This window comes from Hydra vulgaris, chromosome 06, assembly GCF_038396675.1.
Source record: "Hydra vulgaris chromosome 06, alternate assembly HydraT2T_AEP".
Taxonomy (NCBI): domain Eukaryota; kingdom Metazoa; phylum Cnidaria; class Hydrozoa; order Anthoathecata; family Hydridae; genus Hydra; species Hydra vulgaris.
This window is the reverse complement of record NC_088925.1, coordinates 10,854,208-10,881,011: the sequence shown is the minus strand read 5'-3', so window position 1 is coordinate 10,881,011 and position 26,804 is coordinate 10,854,208. Positions and strand designations below refer to the sequence as shown.

Genomic DNA, 26,804 nt, shown 5'->3' with positions numbered 1-26,804 from the left:
AGAATGTTCACAAGAGTTTTTGAAAATTGGAACAACACTTGCCATTTTCCAGCAGGCAGGAAAACAAGATTCAGTCAAGTACTTATTAAGTAGTTTAGAAAAAATTGAAGAGAGTTCTGGAAAACAACTTTGTAAGGCTGTGACAGGAATGTTGTCTGGACCACAAGCAATAGAAGAGTTTAATCGAGATATGACTTTAGCAACGAAAGCTGGAGCAATTTGAATGTCTAGCAATGGGTTAACCTGTTTAATTGGAATGGAAGGAAGAGAATGGCTATAAGATTCGAAAGTCGAAATAGGAAAGAATTTCTTTGCAATAGTTCAGCCTTATCCTTGAGAGAGGTAATAAGATCAGTCCCATGAATGAGAGATGGAATGTTAGACCTTTCTTTGTTAACAACGCTGTTTTCCAAAAGTCTCTAGAGCCTAACTTCTGAGATAAGGTACGAGATTTAGCTTAGCATCTGACAGCATCTTTTTACATCGGTTTCTTGCAATAATAAATATCAGTTTGTTCTTAAAAGAGTTGTTCTTTTGAAAAAAATGAAAAAAAATGATTAAGATTAGATATAGCAGCTGCACAAGTGGGTGAAAACCATGGAGTAGAATGAGACTTAACTTGGAACCGACGAGAAGAATTAAAAGTATCCATTTCTGCCTGAATTCAGGAGGTTACGGAAGCGCATTTTTCAGCTAAGAGAGAAAAATCACGAAAAGAGTCACAGTCAGCATTAGGGTAGAAGTAAGTTGTGCGATGATAGGGTGAATCGGAAAATAAAGTATAAGGTGAGAGATTTAACAAGTTCATTACATGGTCAGAACCATCTAAGGGAGAAAAAGGAGAAATTGAATACAAGCTAGGATCCGAGACCAGACGTAAATCAAGGGGTGAAGGTAAATGATTAGGTTTTTAGGAAAACAAGTCACAAAGTTAACTATCTAAGTAAGCGATTGAGAAATGCAGAAGTTAGCTTAAGTGCCTGCAGGGTCAGTGGCGTTAGAGCCAAACCATTCTTTGTAATGAGCATCAAAGTCACCAATAACAACAATATTAACAGAGGGGTATAGAGAGAGAGCATGGTCAGTTTGATTAGAAGTTATATCTAAAAGAGTGCAGTTTTGGGAAGAAGGAGAACAATAAAGAACAAAAAGAAAGGTAATAGAGTAAAGAGGTGCTAAGCGGAAGCACATAAAGGAATGGTCAAAGGATTCAAACCTGATTTCACGACAAAAAGATGAATTGATGCGTTTGTATACCCTTAACCCAAGCATGTCACTATTGGAGTCTTTGCGAATCAAAGGATAGTACCATCAACACTGAGATCAGAAAAAGGAATAGCAAAGTTTAGATTAGTCTCACTAAGAACAAGTTTTACGGTATTAATAATAATCTAAAAAATATATTTATGACAAACCTTACTGAACGACCAAATACAGTTATTTAAAAAAATCAGTTTTAAGCAATGGAATCGCTTTATTATAATAAGCAAAGTATTTAATTATTCTAAATATTAAAAATTATGTTTACTGCTATCAAAATTACAAATAAAAATTAATTTAAAATTACTTTCAACAGTTATGATGCATAATCCAAATATTTTTTGTAGATAACTAAAATAATACAAATAATACAAACAATAATTATGAAAATTTCCTAATAAAAAAAATTAATTTGAATACATTTGAATAATTTTAATGCAATAAAATAAATAACACATATCAATAAGCAAGTAAACATATTGAGTCAGGATAGTAACAACAGTTTTCGCCATGTCTAATAACATCTGTCCAACAACATCCGAAACTGTATTGGTGTCAATTAATATCTGTGCAAAAATATATAAATGTAACAGATATTAATTATATAAATAATTTATTAATAATATTGATATAACTATACTAATAATTACAGATATTAATTATATTAATAATATTACAGATAACAATTTTATTAATGATTTATTATTAATATTAATAATAATATAAAAATAATATCATTAGTAATATTATAAATAACAAATACAGATATTGATAATATAATATTACAAATATTACACCTTTTCAATTATCCTAGTGGGCTCAGTACGTTTTTAAAACGTTCTTTCGACGTTTTTATTAGGTTTAAACCTTTTAAAACGTTTTAAAAACGTACCGTGCCCACTGGGATCTAAATATAACTACATCTGTGCAAGTACATCTGGATATTTTACAGAGTTTATAACATCTTTTTAGTTATCAAAATGTAATGCGATCAGTTCAGAAATTGATTGTAAGAAAACTTTTTAAACAATCAATAGTAGTTAAGAAAAAGTTTTATTTTATTGAGGTAACTATTTAAAAGATAAAGGGTAATTGCGCTATTAATTATAAACGGATGTAATTACATCTTGAAAAATATTAACTAATAACAGAGCCGTAACCACCGGGGAAGGAGGGGGGTGCAGGGGGCATTAAATTAAAATATATTTGTATTTAAATATATTTAAATCAAAATATATTAGGGAGAAACATATATTTAGAATATTTTTAACATACATTTTATCCTCTTCCTCCATTAAAAGAACCATAGGCTCCCCTAATATCAAAATTGTAGTTACGACTCTGAATAATGTATAATTTTAGCCAGATGCTCCTACATAGACGATTTTTTGCAGATGTAGTTATATAAGGAACAAATATTAACTAGTTATGAACTACTTTAACAAGATATAGTTACATATATAATTTTTTTCAGATGTAATTACATCTCTAACAAAATACTAAATAACAATGCATTATTTTAACCAGATATATTTGCATTATTTTTCAGATGTTTTTTTTTTTTTTAAACATTTTCACTTCCGAAAAGGATGCAAGCAACCATTATTGGAGTTGGAAGTTACTGGAGGAGAAAAGATGAAGTTTATAAAACAAGATTGCAATTAACAGACGACTGAATCAGGAAAACAAGATAAAGAGAGCAAATTCCAAAGAACTGATGCAGACCGAATCTTACCAGAAGAATCTGCAGATAGAATCTTATCAGAAGAATCTGCAGACAGAATCTTACCAGAAGAATCTGCAGACAGAATCTTACCAGAAGAATCTGCAGACAGAATCTTACCGAAAGAATCTGCAGACAGAATCTTACCAGAAGAATCTGCAGACAGAATCTTACCAGAAGAATCTGCAGACAGAATCTTACCAGAAGAATCTGCAGACAGAATCTTACCAGAAAAATCTGCAGATAGAATCTTACCAGAAGAATCTGCAGACATAATCTTACCAGAAGAATCTGCAGACAGAATCTTACCAGAAGAATCTGCAGACAGAATCTTACCAGAAGAATCTGCAGACAGAATCTTACCAGAAGAATCTGCAGACAGAATCTTACCAGAAGAATCTGCAGACAGAATCTTACCAGAAGAAAAATTATGAGACTTTTATGAAAAAATATGAAATTACCTTAAATACTTTGATTTCCAGTGATGACCGTATGTCTTCTCGAGTTTGCATGACTTGTTGATTTAACATCAATAGCCAAGTGATAGAAATTTTCTAGGCCTGTTCAATTTCGACTCCATTGTTGTAAAAACCATCACAAGGCAAACAGCACAGTGTGTTTGTTTGATTTTCAAAAATGCCAAATCCAATAGAAAAAAGAAACACATTCTACAACTCAATCAAGGCCAAGCTAGGTTAGAAACTCCTGCAGATAAAAAAGATGCACAACTTGCTTATCTGTGCTAGCTTGTGGACAGCCTCATCATTCTACACAAGGAAAACGTCATTTAAACCTCAGAGAACTTGCATTGGAAGACCCAATACGTGTAGAGCAGATTGCATCCACTGTGATTTCAGACAAAGATGCATCACTAAGGGAAACAGTTTGAATCAGCCAATCACAAGAAATTCCATTGACCTTATGAAAAGATAAATATACAATAATAATTTTCCCAATTGTTATTTCAGTCTGAAAAAACTTGCTGGCAGTGGCACGGTATTTAAAGACTACTTAACCATAAACTCTCTAAAACTTGCTGCCAGCTCATAAGATCGCCAAGTGGTTCGTTGCCAGGATCTGCATCAGCTCAAAGAAAAAATTGTATCATCAAAAGAACTTGAAAGCAAGGCTATTCTAAAGCTTGGAATAGATTGTGGTGGCTCTTTCTTGAAAGTGAGTTTAAGCTTAATTGACTCAAAGTTCGTTGAGTCTGAGTCCTCAAAGTTCAGTCAAACTTGTTCACAAGAGGACCACAAAAGCTGTGAAAAAAGCTTGCTCTTTCAGATCCTTGGTTATCTTGTGTGACATGAAGCTTGCAAACATAGTCTGTGAACTTCAATCTCATAGTAGCAAACACCCATATTGTTGGTGTGAAAACACCAACTCATTGCATGTGGAAAACTTCGCACTTTTGGAAGCATTAGACAGCAATACCAGAGTTTCAAACCACCTCCAGTTTCCAATCTAGAGTTGATTTGAAAAATGCCAAAGTTTTCTTCAATGCTGTTCATCCTCCTTTGCTTCCTTTGCTTCCTTTTCCTGACCAAATAGTTTTTTTGAACTTCATTTACTTCTCTGTGTAGTTAATCATATTATGAAAAGCCTAATACAAAAATAGCTGAAGGCCATGAATTGGCTTTGAGCCATTCACATCCCTATTCAACCCTACATTGGTGACCACTACAATGACAATGATTGCATGAAGTTGCTCAAAAATGTGAATGAGCTGAAATTCCTTGTTAAAGCTGAAAATCATTCAGAAACTCTGGATTTCTGCCGTGCTTTGAATTTATTCAAGGGAGTTGTTTCAGCTTGTTTTGGCTGTTCACTTTCACCTGATTATGTTTTGAAAATTAAAGATTTCAAATTCAGTTTTTTGACGCTCCCGATTTCTGTCACTCCAAAGGTTCATGCTGTTTTTTATCATGTTTAATAATTTATCAAGGTAAGAAAAATTGGCCTGGGACTGTATAGTTAACAAGCCACCGAAGCGTTATATTTTTGTTTTAAAAAGTCATTGGTAAAGATACAAAAGAGATGCTTCTCATCCCAACTACTCCCATCAGCTCCTAAACTTTGTTGTTCATTACAAAAGCAAAAAAGTGTAAATCAACTACGTGGAACTAGACCAAGATGCAAAAAATTTGAATAAAAAGAATCTGACAAATGTTGTGTTGTTAGAATTATTTATTGAGAAGTGTTTTTAAGGCCGATACGCTTGTTAATATAAAAAAAAGAGTAATAAAATATTTCAGGAATCAATTCTGTTTATTTCTATTTAATGTTTAAACTTTTTGAGTGAAATAATTCTTATTGGGAGTAGTCATAAGTTGTTATAACTTGATATAAACATCAGTTGTAAAAATATGTAAACTTTGCTGGATTTCAATACAAGTTTTTGAAATCTCATTATGAATACTTTATGGTATACAGTATCACCACTTCAAAGGATTTTGATTATATTTCTCATCAGCATTATTGCCTCAAGTGCTTGTCTGCTTTTTTCATATAGATTAAGCAAACGGATTTTCTACAATCTTTATGGTTTTTAGTAAACGTAGGCATGATGGAAAACAAACTTTTGTCGCCTGGAAATGAATATTTTTTGTATGGATGTAAGCAATAAGTACGTGATGGGGATATGCTGAGTGAATTCTCTAAGCTCAATAAAATTGATTCAAATTCCTGATACGCTCTTTATAAGTACCTATACAAAGTTTAGATTGATCAATTATCACTTTGGTAATTAAAATGTTGTAAAATGCATATTTAAGAGGTGTATCTCTCATTTAATAACAGTCAAATTTAACTTTCTCCACAAAATATTCAAATTAAAATATATCTGTTGGATTTCGAACTATAGTTTCAATTTTTAGTGTTATGAGAACCTTATAAGATACACAACCATTGGTTAAAAGGATTTTGATGGGATATTTTTTCAGAATTAGGTCCCAGATTTTCAGGGTGTGGATTACCTTTCAAAAAGTTAAATTATTTATTGATTAACTTTGAATAATTTTTACAAATAAATTCTCACAGTTTGAAAAAAGTAAATACGACTTCTTATGATTTTCTTTTTCTTTTTTCATCAGATATAATGAAAAAAAACATAAGTTAAAAAACATAAGTTATTAACAGTGTCATCATTTAAACTAATTCATAACTTAGTAATAAATAAACCTACAGCACTAAAGCTTCTTTCTGCTTCTACACAAGATGAAAAATATACTCTATAGGTGGCTTGAAGTGATTATTCAAGAGAAAGAACTTTTGACTATCATCGAGTGTCCTCATCGCCATACTCAATTCTTCATAATTCATTGTAGCATTCAATATTTTACCAACATCATTGGTGAAAGCGAGAGGTTTAGAATCTGATTGTTTGGTAGTACGAGATATTTTAGCGGGAGGACTATCAATAGAATCATGTTGTTTAGAAATTGCGGTATTAGTATTTGGTGCATTTTCATTGAGAGATTGATTATGATTTTTAGTTTTTTTTTTGTACACTATCCATCTAGAGATTGAAAAGTTTTAGCTGCTGATATTCGTTTTCCTTCATTTTGCTCTTTGCGCCCCGTAGTATATGAAGAGTGACTGAGTATGGTCAATTTCTCATAATAACAACTATGTAAATTTAAAAAAAATGAAATTATAATGATAAAAAAAAAGAAATTATAAAAAATGAAATTATAAATATATCATATACTAATAATAGCAATATAAATATAAAAATGAAAATATATTATCAGATAAAAATTTGTGCAACACCAGTAACTTTAGAAAAAATGTGGATGTACAGGATATATATCATATGCAATAACGTAAAAAACAATTTAAAGAAACATAAAATATTAGTTATCATTGTGTCCAACAATAACATACATAATAATAAACAATATTTGCAATAATGATCTGGTAATCGAAACGTATAATATTAAAAGTGAATATATAAAGACAACTTAAAGAAATTTTGTAGCTACAGGACACACAGCTTTACAAAGCTGTGTGTCCTGTAGCTACAAGCTGTTAACTCTCCTTGAATAATGTCTCATAAAGATTCTTAGAATAGCGTATAAGTATATACGTTTGTTGGTAGAAAAGTTAGAAGTACCGTTATAAGAAACTATAGGAAAACTTTTTAAACTTGTATTTAACCTTGTTCTTGTACTTTGTTCCTTGTACTTGTACCGAGAGTATATCAATGACTAAATGAAAAATCAGGTTGTTAAAAAGTTTAAAAACAAACTTGATTATTTTGGTTCACAATAACGCAATGACAAAAAAGACAGAGTGGAATGAGTGAACATAAGTTTACAATCTACTGTTAAAAACATTTTTGTTACGCTTTTGCTTAGTGAGAAGTTTTGTTAATGAAACACAATAAACAAGATTTCATTACTATATTTATTTTGTGATGTGTTCCTGTATCACGAACGCTTGAAATTTTTTATTTATTATACAAAGATTAAAGAATTCATAACTTTAATTTAACTAATTAATTTGTGCTAAATTCAAAACTGTTTTGCTCGTTCTGGCTCAATATCGTTCTAATTCGATATCAACCTAATTTACTGACGACTTATATAGAACTTTTCACATACCCCCATTGCCAGTCAGCTCCTGTACCCAGTAAACACAGATTGGCTCAGAATTGGTCAATATTTAGTCGAAATCGGTCGAAAAATGGATAAAACGTTTAGCGACCTATTATTGACTAAAAATCGACGCTTGATTTTAAATGTATATTTCAAACTTTTTATATATACGTTTACTAAACGTCAATCTAACGCTTAGAATATTGACTTACAATAGTCAATATTGTAAACCTTTAATCGATCTTAATTAAACATAAATATTTATAGATGTAAAATCTACGCTTTAAATATTTTAACATATACATTTATTAAACGTCGATCAAAAGTTTACAACATTGACTAACATTAGTCGTTATTCTAAACGTTTGATCGATGTTTAATAAACGTATATTTTAATATAATATAGTAATATAGCCATTGGTCAGAAGACTCACATAACAGTTCACGTCACGCGGTTTAAATAGGCATAATTAACACGAAACAAAAAACTTATTAAAAAATTATATTTTATTGGCTAAATAATTAAATTAGACTTAAATGCGTTTTCAAGATTCACTTCCTTCCAACAACTTAAAGCAAAGTGACTGATAAATAAATAATAAACGAGGTCAGGTGCGCCATTTTAATTCATGGAAGTTAAAAAACTCTTATCGCGACAACCTACCTTCCTAGATGGTAACAAATCAATGGACTCCGATGTTTTAGAAATTATTGATGGCGACATTGACACAATTAAAAAAATAAAAGTTACTGATCTCTCGTTGTGAAAGTCCTGCTGCAAGAACTTTTTTCGTAAGTTTTATAAACAGTTTAAATTCATTTTGTAAACGCTAGTATGATTGTGTAACAGTAAAGTATTCATCTTTGCAATAATCAAGAGGTTTAATAACTAAATATTTATTTATTACTATTAGCTTAACTTAATTACATTTGCTAAAGAAAATTGGTGGAACAGAGCTGGTAAAAACCACTGCCTATGTTATGTTGCAACGTTACTAATTTTTTAATGTCAAAAATAAACATAGATGGTATAGGAAATTTCGGAAACTTCCAATCAGAAAATCCTCTATATATAAAGTTGTTCTGTGTAATTCCAATTTTGATTTATGAATATACATTTAAAATGCTAACTATTTTACCCTAGTTTTTTGCGGTCACAAATCAGGTTACGAAATCAGTCGATCAGGACACGAATTTAGAAGATGATTTTGCACAAACAGGTGCATGATAAACAAGCGGTAGATGGCATTCTAGGAAGATTTTTGATAATGAATTAACCAGAGAAAACAGTGATCTAATATATATATTATGAGTTTATTAGTTTTATTAATAATCTTTAACTTAATCTTAATGTAAACTTTTATTTTCTGCGAATGAGATTAAATTTGAAAAGTGTTAGGTAGAAAATGTTACCATAAAATTTCCAATGCAAAACGCTTGATCATTTATTCTTTTTTAATTATCGAAACATAAACAAGTATAGCGCACAAACATTTTTTCACATATAAGTTTATAACTTTATATATAGTTTTATAAACAAAAGTATAGTATAAGTAGCATAGTATAAAAGTTTATAAACGTGTTATAATAATTATAAAAAATATAAAAAATAAGACCAGGTCTTTTAAACTATATCTTATTTATAAATTTCATTACTTTTATAACTATATCTTATTTATAATTTTCATTACTTTTATAACTATATCTTATTTATAAATTTCAAGACCTCTATAGCTCTTATTACTTATATAAATTTAAAAAGTTATAACGTAACTTTAATTTATACTAGTTTTAAATCTTCAATAACTTGAAACTACGTTAAGTAAACCAAAGAAACTATTAGAAAAGATAAAAAAGTTTAATATACGTTTACTTAGGCTAAATTCAAACGCTTTATATACGTTAATTAGACAAAATCTAAACGCTTTATATACGCATAATAATCCTATAATAGACGTCTAAAATACGTTTGAATCTAGACATTTTATGGATGTATGTTCTAAACATTAATCTAGATTTCATTCTAAACGGATAACCGACCAAATCTGAACGTTTTTTCGAAACGTTATTTTGACGTTTAATAGACGTTTGTGTGTTTACTGGGTATTGTCTACGGTGAGTAAAAATACAGTTAGAGAAAAAGAAGTACAAAAAATGTTAAAAGTTTTTTATGACGTTCCACTAAATATGGATAAAAAATGACGACAAAATGGTTTGCAATGGAAACAGCATAGACCGTTTTGACCTTACTTTAAATTTCAATCAATAAAAGGCGTATTCTTTAAATTGCTGTGTTTTTTTGGTCTTATCTTAGTAAAATAGATCAACGTGATATTAAATTTTAAAAGGTCTCTTTGTAATCAAATCAATATTGAAAAATAGCTATGAATATCTCAAAAGTAAAAAACTTTTCCCTGATTTTTTTGTGTCTTCATTTAAAATTTTTTATATTTATATAAAAAATTTTAAATGAAGTCAATCAGTGTTTTAAATGGCTATATTTAAAACACTGACCGACTTAAAGTGTGGTGAACATACACTTTCTATACCTTTTTGCGTTTAAGTTTGTCAAATTTCACTTGAATTTGTCATTTAATTTGGCATATTTCATTTTAGTTTGGCATTTTTTTTTCTTTAATTTGGCATTTTTTCATTTAAATTTGGCCTATTTTCATTTAAATTTGGCAAGAATTAAAATCACAAATTTTAAAATGTTTGTGAGGCAACCCGGCTAACCGTGCTAGCCCGCCTCAAATAATTAGCCCCTAAATCAGTTGGATTCCACTAAGTTGAAACCTAGGTGATTTTATGAGATACCCCGGATTATGAATGTAGCTGATTGGATAAAATAAGTCACGCTAATTCTTTTACCCAATAAAAACAAAATTCCTGATTGTTATTAAAATAACTAATAAAAATAAAATGGTGTTAATTCAAATTCAAAACATAATTAAAAAATAAATGCTTACAAAAGTAAGCTTTTATATTTTATTTTTTTCATTTTTTTAGTCAGCCCGGCTAACCGGACTAGCTTGCCTCATATAAACAGCCCCTGAATCTGTTTTAAATCAAATCTCAGTTTTATTTAAACTGATTTTTGTAACACCCATGTAGAATAACCATTGAGTTAACATTGTCCTCGATGCAAATGCATAAAAAAAATTAACTTTAACTTTTTTTTAAAAAACATTCAAATTTAGATAACCAACAAAAAACTACATTTATATATTTCTATGATATTTTTATCCGTAAGTTTGTTTCATAAATCTTTTTATCAATTTCTTGCTGTTTTACTCTTTCAAGCTTGTAAAAACAATACATATGGAGCCAAGGTGAATGTGGGTATGTAGAGTCTTTTTTAATCTCGCTTTATCGCGTTATTGATTCTATAGTCGCACTTTACTTTCTAACATTATTTACTTATTTAATAAAAATTTAAAATATCATTCTAAATCTTATGAAAATAATGAAATTGCAGAAACATTTAATGACTTTTTAACAAACATAGGAAAAAAATAAGTTGTTGCAATTCCTGAGAAAAAAAAATCATTTACACCTTTCTTGAAAAAATCAGATTTCTTCATGGATGAATCGGAGCTTTCGGTTGATGAACTTCGGCTAACGATTAGTATCCTAAAAACAAATAAGAGCGCAGGACTGGATAAAATTATTCCTGATGTTGTAAAAGTTGTGTCAGATAATATTGAGAAACCTCTTTTTATAATTTTGAATCTTTCTCTAAAAGACGGTATTTTTCCTGACCAATTAAAATCAGCAAAAATAATTCCGAAATACAAAAGCGGCATGACTCGATAAAATCTAACTACAGACCAAATTCCATACTTTCCTGTTTTTCCAAAATAATAGATCATATTATGCACAATATATGCACCATTCCATGGAACACGCAATCTTGCAAATCAAATTTTGAATGGTTTTGAAAACAATAGTTACACGCTCTGAATTTTTCTAGATCTATCTAAAACATTTGATACTGTCAACCATAAAATTCTTATCTATAAACTACGTAATTATGGAGTAGTTCACTCTAACTTAAAGTGGCAGCAATGTCATTTAGAAAATCGTAAATAAGGAGTACCATATGATTTAACATAGAGGATATTTGAATCTATAAGTTGCGGTGTTCTACAAGGATCAATGCTTAGACCTTTATATTTATATAAAGCTGTTTTTAATTTATATAAATGATATTTATTTGTCCTCAAAAATACTTAATTATACTATTTTTGCTAATGACATTAATGTTTTCTTTACAAACTCAAATTTAAAAAATATTTTTCACTATGTAAAGACAGAACTAGTACACATCTTTATGAGTGGTTTATAGCGAATAAAAACTTTTATTGAATACTCATATAACAAAATATACTTTGTTTGATAAACCACCTAAACCTCAAAACCTTCCACTTATTCTACCAAAACTAAAATATGCTCTTGAACCACAGAGTAAAAAAATTTCAAAAATATTAGGAGCAACTAATTAATAATACCATAAGATTTATTGAACTTTATTTTAAATAATAATGCAATGTTTTCTCTAAACATCGTGTGTATAGTATTTCTGTAGCTTTCTAGAATATGATTTATATCTTTGGGCAAGGGTAGATAAAAAGTCAATTTGTTTTTGGAAGATTTGGGTTTTAAGGCAATTTTTAAACAAATTTTCAAAATTAAGATGGACTTTAAAACCAAGTACAAGAAACTTAGAGAGCATTTTAAAATTTGATATTGAAAACGTTTTTTCATCTACTTAATTTAAAATGAATAATACTCAATTTGAAAAAAAAGAATGCAATTCTTTATCATTTATAGATTACTTTCGTAAACTCAAAATTACATAAACAGGAATCTTTTTTAAAACTTTGAATACCCAATTTCAAACAAACAACAATTCATGATGAAAACGTCATTGCAAATGAGTTTAACAACTTCTTTGTTAATATAGGATCTAAACTTGCTTCCCAAGTTCCTAGTGCAAATAAATCTTTTGATAAATATTTAGATCGTAATAAAAATGGATTGAATAACGAAAAACTAACCATGTTAGAATTTAACAATGCTTTTAAAAGCCTAAAAAGAAACAAAGCAACCGGAATCGACGACATCAATAGCAACATTACAATTAATTGCAAAGACGACCTTAAAGTTCCTTTATTTAAAATATTTAAACACTCCTTAGAGGAAGGTATCTTTCCTGAAAAACTGAAAACTGCGAAAGTAAAATCTATTTTTAAATCAGGAGATACAAGTGAAATAGACAATTACAGACCAATATCAATACTTTCTACCTTCTCTAAGATACTTGAGAGAATTATGCACAATAGAGTATATACTTTTTTTAAAGAAAATAATTTTATTTACTCCAAGCAATTTGGCTTTCAAAAAAATACATCAGCTGAACACGCAATCCTTCACCTAGTTGATGAAATGAAAAACTCTTTTACAAACAGAGAATTTACATTAGGTGTATTCATAGATCTCTCTAAGGCTTTTGATACAGTCGACCACAAAATTTTATTATCAAAGCTTAACATGTATGGCATAAGGGGTAGAACGAACAAATGGATAGAAAGCTACTTAGATAAACGTGTGCAATCTATATACTATGGAGATAATAAACTCTTTAATCCTTCCATATTAAAGTGTGGTGTTCCTCAGGGTTCAATACTTGGGCCTTTGCTTTTTTTAATCTACGTTAACGATCTCTATCGGGCATCAAAAAGAATTTCAACTATAATGTTTGCTGATGATAGCAACTTTTTTATCTCCGGAAAAAATAAAAACGAACTGTGCGTAGAAATGAATCAAGAATTAGAAAAAATATCTGGATGGTTTAGGGCAAATAAACTTTCTATTAACTTAAGTAAAACAAAGTTTTCTTTATTTCATCCTTCATAAAAAAAAAAAGAAGTTGAATCTTCTCGTCCAAAATTGTTTATTGAAAATAGAAAAATAAGTAGGGATAATGTTACTAAATTTTTAGGTGTTTTTATTGACGAAAATCTAAATTGGAATAATCATATCGCCTATTTAAGTAGTAAAATATCTAAAAGTATTGGAATAATATACCGATCACGCCATTTATTGTAGCCGCTACTCAAACAAATCTACTATAGCTTAGTTCAAAGTTATTTAAATTACGGTAATACAGCATGGGGTAGTACCTATAAAAGCAAACTAGAACCTCTCTATCGTAAACAGAAGCATGCTATACGAGTAATTAATTTTAAAAATAAAAACGAACACACAAAGCCTCTTTTTGAACAGATGTCTTTACTAACATTGTTTGAACTAAATATATATAATGTTTTAAGTCTTATGTATAATAGCACAATGCAAAAAAATTCCTTCAATTTTCTATAGTCTTTATAAACAAAAGCCCGAGTATAAATACCTGTTGCGCACAAATAGTACCCTTTTTGAGCCTTCATGCAAAACTAAGCTTGTGCAATTTAAAATTACTTATCGTGCACCTCATATCTCGAATAAGTTTTTATTACTTAATCGAAATATTATTAACCTTGAAAACTTAAATGGCTTTAAAAAAACTATTAAAAAGAGTATTTTAAAGTATAAAAATTTACTTACTGATTTTTCTAAATTTGTTCACTGCTAGCTTCTTATATAAACTCTTATTTTTTAATATACTTTAATATATATTTCAAACATTGCGTTAGCAATAAACGTGGTAATATTAAGAAAAAGTAACGATACATGTTTGTATAATTGTTATCTTACACTTTAATACAATTATAATGAACAATTTAACGTAAAAATTTTGTAAATATTTTAATTTTTCTATACATATATATATATATATATATATATATATATATATATATATATATATATATATATATATATATATATATATATATATATATATATATCTATATCTATATCTATATATATATATATATATATATATATATATATATATATATATATATATATATATATATATATATATATATATGTATGACAATGTAAAGCGGTTCTTGATGATAAGACCTTTTGGTCTTCTGCAAGTTTCCCGCGTTCTTCTTACAGTTCGTATTACAGAAGTTTGTTTATTATTTATGTTTGTGATTTTTTTTTTCTTTTTATATTTATATGTATATTCAATCTTAACGAATCTTTATTATGTAATCACGAAAATGTATACTATGTAACAAAAAATACATAACAAAAAAAAAAAAAAAAAAAAAAAAAAAATTTTTATAAAACTTTAAAAATGAGAACTTAAAAAGGAAAAAAAAAGTATATATAAAAAAAGGAAAAAAAGATATATATATAAAAAAAGGTATATATATAGATAAAAAGGTTTTTTAAAATGGAATTAAGATAGGGCCGAGTGAGCAGAAACAGTTTTGTTTCCAGCGAACCAATTGATTTGACTTAATTTCTAAACCAAAGTATTTCTATGGTAACGTATGTAGTTTTTGACATTTTCTAATTTAAACGTGATAAATAAAAAATTTCTAACTAAATAAAACTTTTGCTTCAAATTTCTGTGAACATTTTTAGTTTAAAGATGTCTACTTAAGCTCAAATTACTTAAGATCAAATTAGGACTGGACCGAATGATAACAACAACAAAAACAATATGAATCTGAACCTAAGTTATGATTTATTTAGGTTACGATTGATTTAACTTCGACTATGTGTAAAAAAAACTAACAATACCTTTATTTCTATAATTGGCGATTAGATCTGATTCTTATCTTTTGAAGCAACAGCAAACAGTATCGCGGAAAAGCATTGAACCAGGAAGGTCACGCATTCCTTTTTAATAATGTCGCTGACTAAAATCGACATCGAACCTTGGATCTCCTGATTCTGGGTAAATAGTAACTGCACCAAAACTGCGTTAATAGACGTCATGTAACGCCTATTTAAAATAATAATTTTTAATTATTTTTTATTATGAAAATCAATTGGAAGTTTTCATTACAAAATAACTCATTATTTTATGGCATATTGTATATACAATTAAATTATGGTATATTGTATATAAATCACTATACCATCAGTCATCTATTATAATATTGATACCTTGATCAAACTTTTAAATTTGATAAGGAAAATAAACAACGGTTACTTCTAAATCAAAGAGTATTTAGATGCTTTTAATTTATAAGTTTTCAAGACTTTTTTGTTCTCAAAAGTGAACACATTTTTGAGAGCAAATTGTGCAAGTAATTGTTTTTTTTTTACGGGTTCAACGGATTAGTTTAATACATATCTTTATGCAATGTTTTTATATTTTTTTTTTTAATAAAATCTTCTTCTTCGTCGTCATTTTTTAAAGAAAGCAGATAATACTGCGATTCATTCTTACTATCAAACTCAATTGCGCTACGGTATAAGTAAGACTTCTCGACCGCAAAACGATTTTAAGTTTATTTAAGAGTGATTTTGCTTATATTTTTGTTTTACACGTCTATTACGATTTACGTCTATTATGAAAAACAAAAACACTCTATTATACACACAAAGTTTCAGTGAATTTTTAAAATAAAAATTTACAATTGGAACATTATTTAGGTTTATCAACAGCTTAAAGAGCTTTTCAACGGATTATAACTTTACCGGAGGTTTGTTATTTAAAAGATTATTATTTTAGCAAAAGAATTTTTATTTATTTTTTATTATCTAGATCATTAGTTTTTTTTGCTGTTGTTGTTATTGTATTTAATAATAAAAACAAAGATTAACAAAAGAATAAATGATTCACTGCAGCTAAAATATTATTTAAGCTTTATTTAAATAGGAATTCCAATCCATCAAATTTAACAATGCAAATAATGTTAAGTATATAACAACTTAGTGTTTAATCAATTTAAAAATTACCTTTCACGTAAAATTACCTGTACAAAACCGAATTTTGTACTAAAACTCTGGCATATAATTTAACACAAAATAAAAAATTTATTATACATTATTTGTAAAAGTGTAGACTGTGAAAAAGGTATAAATATATGCTTAGACGTTTTTTAAAAAGTAGAAAAATTTTATTTTATTTTTATGTCACCTTTTGTATACTTACCAAATTTTATAATCATTTTTATTATTTTTTAAAAAATATCTTGTTATTCTCATATCAACTTGTCGATAAAAGTATGGTAGTTATTCTTTATAAACATTATTTTTTCATTTTTTTATATATATATATTCTATCCACCTGACAAACTTTTGTCAGGTGGATAACCGAATTTTGTAATACCTAATTTTTTTGTCGCAAAATAGGTACTTAAATTCACGTTTTCTCACTTTTAACGAAAAGGAAAGGGAAAGGGAAAGGGAATGGAAAGGGAAAAGAATAGGTTTCAACTTGAACTTTTCAAAAGAATATGGCAACTTAAAAATTATATTATTTGCGACAATTGAAAGAAAAATAACATTTTTATAAAGAAATATCAATTAAAAAATTTTTGAAACATGATTAAAAAAAAATGTAAATAGATTAGAAATTTTTTTATTCCTATGAAATTTTTTAATTTATTATAGATATAAAAAAACTTAAATAATATATAAACATTATTTTTTCGAGGGAGAGTTTAAAAGTTTATTAACGAAAGAAAAGAAAGTTAAAGCCAGATGTTTGAAAATCTAATTTTGCAGCACTGTACCCTGTAAGCTTTTTAAGGAGGTCTCAGAGTACTTTGAATATGAACAACAAATTTCACTGAATTCACGTGATTACGTTTACAAATCTACTTAATTTACATAAATTTAAAATTAAAGCTATTTGGATATGGCCTTAATACAATATTTACTTTTGAAAAAAATTCCATTATGAATAAAATCTTTTTTAATGAAAACAATTAAGTTTAAAATAATTTAAAATTAAGTTTAAAATTATTAGAACTTGAATTAAAATAACAAGATTTTAAAACCTGCCTTGACAAGTTTTGGCTAAGATAATACTTTATAGTATAAATTACATGCAATAGATTTAATTTATATATTAAAAAAACTTATAATAATAGCGATAATAATAATATAAATTTATACTAATATTATGAATAGTTATAAAACCAGTAATAATAATAACTAATAATTTTATTAATTATGTAAAAGTTTATAAAATAGATTTAGAAAAACACTTAATAAAACAAATTTTATAATTATACTAATGTATATAAAAAAAAACAATTTCTTAAAATGAATTTTAACATTCGGTCTTTATTTATTATACTACTTTTATATTTATAATTATGCAAATTTATATATTAATCTTACTATTTTTTTAAAATAACTTTTGAAATTTTTTTTTTTAATTTCAACATTATTTAATAATAAACAATTAACAAATCATTTATAAATAGTTATAAAAATTATATAAATAATAATATAAGAATAATTATAAAACAAAATAACATATTTTGTCAATATAAACAATAACAACTGTGAAACGTGTAAATAATTAAAAACTAAAAGTTAAATTCTTTCAACATTACATCAGGGAGATAAAACCCTGTCATTCAAGGTCACGATTTGTATATTTAAAATCACACTCAAAACATGTTTGAACTGTGTCAGCAGTCTTCTATAACGTTTGGCCTGTCCGTGATCTTATTGTTACTATTTATTATATTCAAAATTTATTTATAACACTTTAATTTAAATGTTTTTAATTTTGGTTTTCAAAATATAATTACCATGGGAATAGTCAGTAGCAATCGTTTTAAATTCTCTCAATATTAAGATTGTTTTATTCATACAAGGTACCAACTTAATAACTAAGTTTTTCATTATTTACAACTAAGTACATTATTAGCCTAAGACGAAAATGAGTGAATCCTAAAAACCCTATTTACAACGTCCATCTAATTTGCCTATTTGAAAACATGGTCAAACAGTTAATTTCATTTCCGTAAAAGTTTGTGAAAAAGTCTAAATGGTTTGAAATACTGTATCACTGCATGTAAAGAAACTAATTTTTAGAGTTAGTTATAAAATGTAACTATATTCATCTAGTTATAAAATGTAATTATATACAAATACTAAAATGCAATTATATGTATTAGTTATAAAATGTAATTAAATGTAATTATATTATAATTATAAATATATATAATTATATCCAAACATATGTTTTGAAAAGGTAAGAAAGATAAATAAAAACTTCTTCATACTAAAAATAAATCTTGTAGATATGAAAAGTAACAAAATCGCATTTTGTTTTTATACTCCATATTTAATTGTAAAGAATTTAAGTGGCTCAAAATTTTAGATATTTTCTAATTTTATACAACACAAATTATAAAAATCTTTTACAATAGATGGATGTAAAATAGGATAGAAGCGTTTTCCTGCGTCAAAATTGCAGTCCAATTGATAAAATTTTTAAAATATTTGAAGCCTTTTTTTGTTATTTTGTTTATTAATAATAATTTTAACTGAGTTTACTTCAAAAAAATATAATGATCTTGTTACCGAATACATGCAATCATAATGAGAAAGTTCTTGTTAACCTTCTCACCGATATTATTTTAGTAGAGCTTTACAGAGAATCGTAGGGTTTGAAGCACATTCCTTTCAATTTTTATTGAACATATATACTCCGTCTGCTAACAATAAATACACACACAGCATCTAACACACACACACACACGCACACACACACACACACACACACACATATCATGGTTGGAGCAAAATTAAGACAGTGAGATCATATCACCAAATCCAGATTTTGTTAGCGCATTTACAATTGTAAATGTAAAGCATACAAGATGTTTTCAATAAGTTTTTGAAAATATGAACTATGATAAAAAAATTTTGTTTATTTAATTTTTTGTTTAACTTGCATTTCTTTTTATCAGGTTCAAAAATAAAGCATTTAAAATATACCTAACTGAAAGTGACATACAAGTTGTTTTCTGAAAATTAAATAGGGTATTTAATTAGTTGAATTTTTTTAAATAATAATCAAATGATTTTATAAACAAAAGTGTAAAAAAAGTTTAGGTTAGGAAGGAACTTTTTATTGACTCCAAATACTTTAAGTATGTTTTTTTGTTTTGTTTTAAAATTTGTCTAGTTCAGTGTGATTAGTACTAATCCAAACTATGTTGCCATTGGTAAAGTGGTCGTATGTAAATGAAAAATACTTTTATAAAATTTTATACTTAAAAGTAGCTTTACTTTATATAAAACACCAACGTTTTTTTTTTTTTTTTTCTATAGAGTTTATTGGAGAATTTCATAGGCTGGGAACTTTCATTTTTGATTTTTCTATTAATTTTTGAGGAAACTATTTATGTTAACTTAATTTTAACTTTTGTTCATTTTTATGGAGTGAAAAAAATAACGGAAGATTGTCTTTTAAGATTATTAATAAATGGTTTAGGCAACAAATTAACGGAAAATAGTTTAGGCAACAAATTAATGGAAAATAGATTGGGCAAATAAGAGGAATAAAGAAAATCAGAGGGGTATTTTTTTTATTTACTTAATTTTTAATATAATATGAATTTTGTTTTTAAGATATTCAACTATAGCTGCATATATGCAACTATATAGACAGTTCTTTTTTTTTAATTCTTAGTTTATTTTACCTGATTAGAGCAAAAAAAAATTCCAGATGTTAGAGCTTTCAGAAAAAAACTGCATAAAAGAACCCATTGCTGTCTAATAGCTTTAGCTTGGCATTTATTTAAAAACCCTGGCTAACTAAGGTGTGAACTTTAGAACCATTTAGAGCACCGCCTTTTTAAACATAAACGTTTTTCACCTTTTTTTTAACAGTGATCATTCAATAACTTTTCTTATTTTTAAATCTTACATTTCTTTGATTTGAGCGCACAAGAATAAACAATCAGTAAATTGTAATTATCGGCAGGAAATATAGAATATGTAAAATTTTATTGGAAGTCTGACTTTGGCTGCACTTATAAAGCAAAGATTAAGTGGATTGAAATGAAATATTTTAAAAATTTGGAAAACGCAACAAAGGGTTAAATACATTTAAAAATAATGTTGTCATGTACGTCAAAATAAGTTATAACTAAGTTAACTTTTTTGAAAACCAATTTTTAACTCTTTCTTTTAGTAAACTTGTTGCTTAAAATAAATCATAAAGTTCTTTTCTAGTGTTTTTTTTTTTTTTTGAATCCTTTGCGGTTGTCTTACAAGAGTATTTTAATGACGTAATTGTTTTACATAAAATGCCTAACTATAGGCTTTGTGAAAGATTATGAAGCGGAATGGCATTATTCTTCTTTTTCAGAAGGGTTTATATTGTTGGCGACAACATTAATTTAAATTATATTGTTTTCATAATTAACTTAAATGTTGCTGAATTTGAAACTCATAAAAAGTTGTTCGCAGCAAGGTTTCAGCTTAAATATATTTTTAGTAACCGAGGAATGAAGCTTTTTCGGTGAGTGGTTTAAAAATTTTATTATTTTTTATTGTTACTATTTATTTACTATATAATTGGAGCCTTTTAATTTATTTAAATATATGCTTTTGAAATTTATGTTTGTTTATAACCTTTAAAATTAAAATCATTGCAGAAAAAAAATACAGGCAGCGAAGGTTGAAGCGAAGGAAGACAAAAAAAAACGATGGCGGTCAATAAAAATTCTATACATGACGATGTTCTTTGACAGTTTATGTAATTTTTACTTTTTTTTAAAGTTTATTTGTTTATATTGGTTATTTGAGTTTTTATTTATAAAAAAATTTATTTCAGCTTTTTCGATTGTTCTTGCATCAATATATCCATACATGGTGAAGGTAACGGCTTCTTTTTTTTTTTTCAAATTGTTAAAGTTTTACAATAAACAAAAAAGTAAAAGACATATATAAGATAATTTTTTATGAAACCAGTTTTTATTTTCGAAATTGTCCCGTTTTTTTTTCAAAAACTTATTTTAGAAGCAGCAAGTTGTTCAATAATTTTTACAAGTTACAGTGTTCAAAGTTACAGTTGTTCAATAATTTTTACAAGTTACAGTGCTAATGCAATCACCCTGCCCCCCTCCTTTTTTTTTTTTATGACTGATAATAGTTGAGAATTTTCTCCTGATTGAAAATGGTGTAAGAAAATATGTCTAAAAATTCAAGAAAAGAATTTAATTAGACAAGTAGACGTTTAAAAATATTACTTTTAAATGCTACTACTTTGCCAACTTTTTTATTCCACTGTTAAGATTGTTAAAAAAAAACTATTTGCAATCATATAAAAAAAACTTATTTTTTAGTTACGCCACCCGTTTTTTTATTGTCGCCGATATTAAAATTTATTTACAGCTTTTTAAATTTAATTAAATTACACTTTTTATAAGACTTTCTTTTAATTAAATTCTTTTTTTAGGACATTGTAATATAGATGTACAATTAACGACTGACATAGGAATAGCCGTAAATAAACGTACATATACGCTCATACAGTAAAAGACACATTAGAATAGACGTATTTTAATGTAGATATATTATCTGAAACATAAGGATAGACGTAAAAGAGGATTAGGTTTTGGGAATTGAGTCAGAAATCAATCAGGGACTAATGGGTTTCAGCACAAAAGTTTATAAATATTTAAGCATTACTGACAATAAAAGTCAGACAGTTTAAGTCTTTAAAAAACTTACTTTGAAAGGAGTTTAATCATGGTCGAGTTTTAAACAGATACCATTTTTAGTGAAACATTTTTTGTAAAAAAAAAGTATTTATTCACAAAAGTTTGCTTGAAGAACTATTTACAGCAAAATAAAGGACAACCACCTGAAACCCTTAATGAAAGACATTAAAATGATGAGTATATATAAAATAAATATTTACCAACGCCTAAATTTTATATTATGTATAAATTATATTTATTTTATTTATATATTATTTATTTTATGTATAAATTATATTTTATGTATAAGTATAACAATGCCCTTACTCCAGAAAAATTTATTAAAAACTTAAATAAAAAGTATTATTTAATTATCAATCAAAATCAATGTTGCGCACGTAAATTACCTAAAAAAAAAGTATACTAAATTAAAAAATATACAGTGAACCTAAGCTATAGCACTATATTTAAAAAGACAACTTAAATATGGAAAAATAATGGGATAATATATAAATGTATATATATATATATATATATATATATATATATATATATATATATATATATATATATATATATATATATATATTAGATTGACTCTAACATCACTCCAATTTATATTGGATGGGCTAACATTGGTTTTCAGTTGGGTGGAATTTTGGTGGATTTTTTTATGGGTTATCTAACAAACAAGCTAGGATCAACTATACCATTGCTCCTTTCTTTGATTTTTTTTGGATTTGGAAACCTGTTTTACGGTTATGCACAGTCGTGTGGTAAATATGGTATATCAATGGTAATATTTTCTAGAACAATCATTGGTTTGTCTACAGGTAAGAAAAAACATATTTAAAACGGAAAACAAATTTATTCTAAATTGAACACTTTTTTCTTTTTTTATGAAAAGGAACAAACGTTGTTTCAAGGGCCGTGGCAGCAGAAGCTACAACATTAAAAGAAAGAACTAAAGTTATGTCGCGCATGTCAGTTGCGCAAGGATTAGGTTTTTCATTTGGACCAAGTATGAAGGAAAAAATTTTATATTAAAATAATAGCATTTTTTAGATTTATTATTCAAGTGTTTTCAGTTAGTTGTGTATGCTAAGCAAATAATTTGTATTAACAATTTTATGTATTAGTTGCTCAACTGTTAGCAGTTCCTCTGGGGCATAATGGAATTGATATTCCAGCGTTGAAAATCCATTTGAATGTGTATACGGCACCAGCATTTGCAAGCATATTTGTGACAGCATTGAATGTTGTAATTGTATTATTTTGGTATGATGAGCACCAAGTCGACATCTACAAAGATCAAGAAAATGATACTAGTGTGCAAATGTTTAGTAAGGAATATTTCTATTTTAAGTAAATAATAAATATAAGAATTATGTAAATTTATTATGATTAAATCTCAAATACCTTCTTACCAGTAATTTTCAAAGATAACTTCAAATAGACATACTGTTAATGTTAATGTAGAGTTAGATTTCTGTTGCAAGTTCGGTTGAAGTCACTTTTAACTCATGTTATTTAGAGCACTCTGTTTAGTAGGTTAACATAATTAGGAATCCGTTAGAAATACTTTAAAAAGTGCCTCTTTTTTTAATTAATTTTCGGAATTTAAGAAATTATTACTTTTTTTTAAATTAATTTCCCTTAGGTAAAGGAACCTCAAGGTTGAGGTTCAACCATCAAGGAAAAGGGGAGGGGGAGTTACCATGGGCGTTTTTTGAGAAAAAAAATCTTTCATTTGCTTATTGAGTTATTCCTTAAGATGAAATAAAAGTATATAACCTTTCAATAACTAAAACCTTTTTTACAAACGCATCATAGACAATTTAAAATGAGGCATGGACTCCGAAAACTATTCTTTTTTTGTGTAGAATATTTGTAGTTTCATCTCAAAACAATATTCGACAACTTAATCAAACATAGCTAACCTAGTATTAAGTTGAATATTTCTAACAAGTTTGTTTTTCTCAAGATTATGTAGAGTGGGACCTGCGTAATCTCCCCTTGTGCAAAGTGAAATTAAAAAAACTTCCATAAGTGTTTAAAATAGTTTTAGAGGGTTTGCTTTCTTAAAGTCACCAACATTAGTGTTCCCTTGTTTTCTGGAGTGGTTTTTATCTTCTAACAGCGACCTCTGTATTCCAAAAATAATTTGCAATCTTGTCTTAGTTTAAACAAGCTTTTTCATAGAATTTGTAAACTAATTATTAAGAAAAATAGTTTTAACTTAAATAGGATAAAAATTTATAACTAGATTTCAATTGCCATCAAAATGTGTTTTGGCGACCAAAAGGTATGGCTATATATAAAGTTATATATAATAAAATTATATATAAATTATATATAAAATTATATATAATTGTATATAGAATAAAATTATATAAAAATTATATATAAAAAATAAATTATAAAATATAAAATAAAAAAATTATACATAAAAAATAAGAATTATATATAATAAAAATATATATAATAAAATTATATATATAATAAATATATATATATATAATAATAATAATAAATATATATATAAATTATATATATATAAATATATATAATAAAATATAAAAAAATTATATATAAAAAATAAAAATTATATATAAAAAAAATATATATAATAAAATTATATGTAAATTATATATAAAATAAATGCTATATATAAATATTTATCTCTTTTGTTCAAATATTTAATCCCCTTCGTTTTATGAATGCTTTACACGTTATAAGGTTAAAATATTTAAAAAAAAATGCAGTTTTAATTTTTTCAACATTTTCTATTTTATGTTAATTTACTAGTTAAAAGTGGTTTCAAAATCTTTGCATAAAAATAATTCCAATCGATAATCTCAGAAAAAGAGCCTTGAAGTACAGAAAAGTTCATTAATTAAATCTTTAATAATATATAAACCATTTTTGTGTTTTTGATGTAATTAGTTTTTATTTTATTTTTATTTGTTTCCTTCATATCATTTAGAGGATATTTGTGAAAACAATAACACAAAGTTATCGCGTAATACAACTGGTATTATAGTTAACATAATTGTATACTTTGCAGTCCAGAATGCGTTTGCCGTACAAGAAACGTGAGTATATACTTATGCAAATAAAAAAATAAAATTGTTGTAAAACTTTTAAAATAAAAAGCTATCAATTTGGTATTGTTTTAAAATATTAAGAATACTTGCACCACTCTCAATGGATATGTTTTCATGGAACGGTGAGCAAGCAACGCTGTGGGTGAGCTGTTTATTTCTGGCTGCTGGTGTAATTGCAATTGTATCTTTTATAGCTGCTGACTTACTAGAAAAAAGGTTTTTAGATTGTTTGTAGTTTGTTTTTTTAGGATTTATTTTTCATTGTCTGAATTTATATTATGCAAGTATTTATTTTTAGATTTAATGAACGAAACTTGTTACTGGTTGGGTTGGTTCTTATTTTTTTGGGATTCACTGTATATTTACCTTGGGGAAGTAAAACGCCTTTAATTAAAGGTATCATATTTATTTTTTTAAATAGAACAACATCCTTAAATTAAAGATAAAATACTATGAAATTGATTGGATTATTAAATTGCTTTGAATCATAAATGTACTGAGATCCAATCAATTTCTTACTTTTAGAAATAAACACTTCTACAAATAACACGTTACATGTAGGATGTCCTGCAGAATACAAATGGTGCAAAAACACGCCTCAAATATATTTAGCTCAAGTTATTCTAGGAATGGTTTTATTATCGATTGGTTATCCGCTTACCATTGTATTCATTGCGTCTATATATTCAAAAGTATTGTCATCAAAACCCCAAGTAAAATAGTTTGATAGTATTTGCTTTGAAATCTTGACTATTTGTTTATTGATATCTTGACTATTTGTTTGCTATTCTTGTTGTTTTTAATTATTTTGTTTATTTTCAATGTTTACATTTCCTTTAGGGAGTGATGCAAAGCTTTTTAGGTGCGTCGGGTGGTTTGGCTAGAACTGTTGGTCCATCTTTGGTAACATTTATGTACATTGAGCACGGTCCTAGATATACTTTCTTAAGCGCAAATGGTTTCATTTTACTATCAATAATCCTATTTATTTTTTCATACAAGATACTGATTCCTTATCACTTGTTCATTGTCAAAAAAAAAGAAAATAACCTATTATTTACAGATGAGTCCTTATTAGAAAACAACTGGAACCAAAAGTCAGAAACTGAATTTACATGTTTTGATCAAGACGAAAACAATATAAAAAGCAAAGAAATGCGTCTACTTTCGTAATAGATAAGAAAGTTCAAATAGTAATATGAAACAACAATGTTGGGCAACGATGGCAGTTAAAATGACAGCATTTATATGAACACCTAAAAAACAAAAAAGAAAAATGATGAAGAGTTATTAAGTTAAAAGAATTTCTGATCATCGATTTGAGGCCTAAAACATTTATTGATATGCCAATAATGACGTCGGTTTTACGATAATTTCATAATAAACTTTCTAATCGGTTTTACGATATTTATTGTTTAAACAATGCTAGACATACTAATAGACATATATATTCGTGTATATATATATATATATATATATATATATATATATATATATATATATATATATATATATATATATA

General features: G+C 26.9%; 1 protein-coding gene and 1 long non-coding RNA gene across 2 annotated transcripts; both read left to right on the top strand.

Annotated features, from left to right (window-relative positions):
* The first annotated feature begins 8,097 nt into the window (after nucleotides 1-8,097).
* On the top strand, nucleotides 8,098-8,973 carry LOC136080947 (uncharacterized). The gene is made up of 2 exons (XR_010638752.1): nucleotides 8,098-8,373; nucleotides 8,726-8,973. It is a non-coding gene; the product is annotated as an uncharacterized LOC136080947 (long non-coding RNA).
* Nucleotides 8,974-19,936: 10,963 nt separating this feature from the next.
* Nucleotides 19,937-26,559, top strand: LOC100204956 (major facilitator superfamily domain-containing protein 8). Its single transcript, XM_065799206.1, has 11 exons — nucleotides 19,937-20,992; nucleotides 21,129-21,229; nucleotides 21,308-21,351; nucleotides 22,768-23,008; nucleotides 23,083-23,196; nucleotides 23,315-23,518; nucleotides 25,162-25,270; nucleotides 25,364-25,498; nucleotides 25,581-25,678; nucleotides 25,808-25,995; nucleotides 26,123-26,559. Exons 1-11 carry the CDS (start codon nucleotides 20,817-20,819, stop codon nucleotides 26,453-26,455), a joined length of 1,743 nt encoding a protein of 580 aa, XP_065655278.1. The 5' UTR covers nucleotides 19,937-20,816; the 3' UTR covers nucleotides 26,456-26,559.
* Nucleotides 26,560-26,804: the final 245 nt, after the last annotated feature.